This window comes from Sardina pilchardus, chromosome 12, assembly GCF_963854185.1.
Source record: "Sardina pilchardus chromosome 12, fSarPil1.1, whole genome shotgun sequence".
Lineage (NCBI taxonomy): Eukaryota > Metazoa > Chordata > Actinopteri > Clupeiformes > Clupeidae > Sardina > Sardina pilchardus.
This window is the reverse complement of record NC_085005.1, coordinates 7,250,788-7,255,787: the sequence shown is the minus strand read 5'-3', so window position 1 is coordinate 7,255,787 and position 5,000 is coordinate 7,250,788. Positions and strand designations below refer to the sequence as shown.

General features: G+C 48.0%; 1 protein-coding gene across 1 annotated transcript in view; it reads left to right on the top strand.

The window, feature by feature from the left end:
• lama2 (laminin, alpha 2) overlaps positions 1-5,000 on the top strand; it is a 163,835-nt gene that overhangs the window by 101,079 nt on the left and 57,756 nt on the right. Inside the window, exons 31-33 of the mRNA XM_062550527.1 lie at positions 3,195-3,319; positions 4,158-4,244; positions 4,860-5,000. The exon at positions 4,860-5,000 is cut by the window's right edge and continues 53 nt beyond it. Of these exons, the coding sequence (XP_062406511.1) occupies positions 3,195-3,319; positions 4,158-4,244; positions 4,860-5,000 (353 nt within the window). The remainder of the gene's footprint in view (positions 1-3,194; positions 3,320-4,157; positions 4,245-4,859) is intronic.

Genomic DNA, 5,000 nt, shown 5'->3' with positions numbered 1-5,000 from the left:
GAGGGAGAGAGAGAGAGAGAGAGAGAGATAGAGATAGATAGAAGCAGGCAGCAGTTGGAGGGGAAAGACGCCAGCATGTTGACTATCTGAGGACCCTGAGAAACCGATGCTCCAGTCTAGACTGCTGGAGCACTCACAGGCTTCAGCTGAATGCAGCTGACGTGCGGTGTCATTTCCAAGTCACTGGCAGACATCACACAGCCCTGAGCCCGACAGACACACACACACACACACACACATACGCATACACACACACACACACACACACACACAAGTTTGCATAAATCACATGAATCAAGTTGACTGTGAGGGAGCTCTCTGTAGCCCTGTCCTATTGAAATGCAACAGCTCCCGGCTAAACGCCCAGTTGATGGGCGACAGAGCATACCCACCCCACTCACCCCACTCACCCCACATACCCCACTCACCCCACTCACCCCACTCACCCCACATACCCCACTCACCCCACTCACCCCACTCACCCCACTCACCCCACTCACCCCACTCACCCCACTCACCCCACTCACCCCACATACCCCACATACCCCACTCACCCCACTCACCCCATATACCACACTCACCCCACTCACCCCACTCACCCCACATACCCCACTCACCCCACTCACCCCACTCACCCCATATACCCCACTCACCCCACTCACCCCTCATACCCCACTCACCCCACATACCCCACTCACCCCACATACCCCACTCACCCCACTCACCCCACTCACCCCATATACCCCACTCACCCCACATACCCCACTCACCCCACTCACCCCACATACCCCACTCACCCCACATACCCCACATACCCCACTCACCCCACATACCCCACTCTCCCCTCATACCCCACTCACCCCACATGCCGTACACTGCCCACATACCACTCACCCCACATACCCATCATACACCACATACTACTCACCCCACTCACCCCACTCTCACCCCACATACCCCACTCACCCCTCCAGAGCAGAGTCTCCCACCACAGGCTGAGTAGAGAGAGACACGCAGGCTCTGGCCCGTCAGCCTTTGAAGCCGCCCCCCTATGATTTGCGTTTGCGCTAATAACAATATCATTTGCATTTTACGGAGCTTGCAAATTGAAAATGTTAAATGAGTGTGTACGCCATCATTTAGGTAATTGAGGTACACAAGAAGTTAATGAAAGTCTCCGGCATGCCTTGGATCAGTAGACTGCGACTCGCCTCTCTTGATTACGTCTCTCTCTCTCTCTCTCTCTCTCTCTCTCTGTCTCTCTCTCTCTCTCTCTCTCTCTCTCTCTCTCTCTCTCTTTCTCTCTATCTCTGTCTCTCTCGCTCTCTTTTTCAAAACAAGCGAGAGAAAAAGTGAGCGGCAGAGAGCGGAGATAAGAAGGAATGGGGTAGGAGAACGAAAGCCTCAGAGAGCTCTTGTACGTCTTACATCCTTCCACTGGTGATTTGCTTCCAGCTGATCACACACACACACACACACACACACACACAGGCTGCATGTACATAGGCACGCACACACATTCAAATGTACACACACTCACACACACACACACACACACACACACACACACACACACACACACACACATACTATACACACACATGATCTATGATCTTCAAAAAAAAAAAAAACGCTGCTATGTACACATGAAATAAGAATGCCCCTCAAAGTTCCCTTAAGTTATGGTTAGACAGAGTTTATGGCGTCTGTGTGTGCGTGCGTGTGCGTGTGTGTGTGTGTGTGTGTTTTGATTATTATTGGCAGCACGTTCCCTGCGAAGCCTTGTGCTGGATGCCAAGAAGCTTGTGGTGAGGGTGCCAGGTGTAGGCTTCAGCGTCGTAATGGGAGATGATATGCAGTCTGGCTTGGCATACACTGGCAGCCACTGGAGAGCTTTTTTTCCTAATTTGTGTCAAGTGTTGTACTTACGTTTCCCAGAAATAGGATTGTTTTTGTGTTTTTGTATTTGGCATCGGAGGCGTATTCTCTCTCTTTCCCTTTCTTTCTCTCTCTCTCTCTCTCTCTCTCTCTCTCTCTCTCTCTTTTCCCCTCTTTGTCTGTTTGTCTGTCTATCTCTATCTCTCTCTCCCTGTCATTAGATGTCAGGCGACCTTCTCTATCTCTTTCTCTCGTTCCTTAATCTCTGTGTGAGACAGAAAGAATCATCTCTCTCTCTCTCTCTCTCTCTCTCTCTTGCTCTCACTCTCATGCTACTCATTTGTATAATGGTAAAATGCACCATGAAATAAGCAATGCTGTCAGACAGTGATTCACCTTGTGGTTTTAAATAGCAGTGCATTGGCAGCAGTGCTGTTGTGTGGAGGTGTGTGTGTTATTGGCTACAGTTGCTGTAGCTATTGGTAAGACACATTGTCCAATTACTAAGATACAGTGATCCAATGTGTTTTAACACACCTGCTGTCTAATGTATGTACAGTAAGTTGTATCATGTATGTAAGTACAGTATGTACAATATGTATGTACTGTATGTTTGTTTTGTATATGATGGATGTATGTTTGTATGGATGTTTGCAATTGCATGTATGTACAGCATGTACTGTATATACAGTATATATATATATGTGTGACCATTCAAAGCGAAATCAGTCGTTTTGCGCACAACGTTATTTTGAGAAAATCAACAATAACAAACTTCCGGGTTAAAATGTTGAATTTCACGTTTTCGCATAATTTGACTGTATACAGTTTACAGTTTCATATCGTGAACGCATTTCACGGAAAAACATGCGTTTTGACTGTTAAACCCGGCGAAGATTCAACACATTTGCTGTCATTCCCGTTGTGCACGCGCCGCTTGAAAAGGTGATTTCTCCTCTTCTGGGATATCGTGACAGGAGAACCATGTCAACTTTGGATGCGGTTATCTTAGCGATAGTTTGTGTAATACCCTCGATATACATATCGTTGGAAAGCTTAGTTTATGGCCGTTCACATGAACACAATAACTTAATTTATTAAATTTTACCGAAACGACTGGTTCCGCTTTACAGGGTCACATATATATTTACTGTAGATATAAATATGTGTTTGTGCATATATGTGTGTGTTGTATTGCTCTCTTATTCTATCTCTCTCATTTATTCACTGCTTCTCCTCTTTCTTCCTCCTCCCTCTCTCCCTCCTCTCTCTCTCTCTCTCTCTCTCTCTCTCTCTCTCTCTCTCTCTCTCTGTAGAATTGTCAACACAACGCAGAGGGGGAGAAGTGTGAGCGCTGTGCCCAGGGCTACTACGGGGTGGTGCGCGGCTTCACCAACGACTGCAAGCCCTGTGGCTGCCCTCTCACTAATCCGGAAAACAAGTACGACAGCACCTCGCTCACACACACACACACACACACACACACACACCAATACACACACGCACACACACAAATAGATACACACAGAAACAGACACAGTCACACACATACACAGACACACACACACACACACAGAGAGAAACATCTATAAAAAAGGTGTTTATTCTCAGAGATACCACTGACACGCATACAGTATATCAAGCAACTCCATAGCACATCCTGTAGCACACATCCATTCCTACCCAAAAGGGGTACATGCATAATACACAGATACACTACCCATACCCTCGGGGGTATATTCTTCATACAGACACACACTGTACACATTCACTGGGTTGCAGGAGAAGATCACTCTGCTACTGTGAAGCAGTATACAGGAGGTCCACATACTGTAACAGAGTGCTCAAAGCATCTCAGAATACAGAGAAATGCATGTCCAAGTCATTGCTAAACACAAATGACTAAATATGTGTAGTAGGTTTGATGTCTTTTACAGATGCTTAATCAATGCCTTGGGCTCTGAGTGAAATACACAGCTAACGGAATGCAAAACTTAGATAAGAAATTCTACGTTACGCATTACGAGTATTCAATGGTAATGCAGAAACACCAGAATTGATACGTGATTGCTCGACAGTTACCCCCCTACCTCCCCAACACACACACACACGCACACACACACACACACACCAATACACACGCACACGCACACACACAAATAGACACAGACACACAAACACAAACACACACACACACACACACACACACACACACACACACACACACACATGTCAGGTAGGAATCTCTCGTCTCACCTGTAAATGACCCTGTCTATCAGCTTCAGCCCCACGTGTGTGACAGAAGGCATCAACGACTACCGCTGCACCGCCTGCCCCGAGGGCTACGAGGGCAAGTACTGCGAGAGGTGAGACACACACACACACACACACACACACACACACACACATGCTCTGACTGACACTCTCACATGTACTGATCTGAGTGATGAAGCAGACTACTAAATTGCTCTCAGTTGTCCGTGTAAAAACTGAAGCCATGTTGAAAAAAGCAGCAGGTGTGTGTCTATGTTTGTGTGTTCTGTGTCATGTTCTCACTCACTCAGTGTGTTTCATGGCAGTCAAATGCAGATCATTAGGGATTTGCTCATTATTTTACCCCCATGGGTAGACCTCCCAAAGTCCTCACAGCTGCAACACATGTTCATACTGAACGTGTGTGTGTGTGTGTGTGTGTGTGTGTGTGTCTGTGAGAGAGGGTGAGTAGGTTGTGTGTGTTTATGTAGATGTGTCCCCCTTGTTTTGCTTGTGTGTTTTTATGCAGGTTGCTTTATGGTATATTGCTGTGTATGTGTGTGTGTGTGTGTGTGTGTGTGTGTGTGTGTGCGCGCGCGCGCGCATGCGTGTCTGCGTTGGTTGTCTCACACACCAAGAGTATCACACTGAGCTCTCACCAAATTCTCCCTGTTCACCCTCCCAAACCCCGACCCCCCACCCCCACCCCCATCTGACCCCCCGTGTAGGTGTGCCACCGGTTACCATGGCGAGCCGCGGGCTGTGGGCGGGCGCTGCGAGGAGTGTAAGTGTGACGCCTGGGGGGCGCTGCCGCACCCGTGCGACCCCGTGACGGGCCAGTGCCAGTGCCGGCCCGGCTCCAGCGGCCT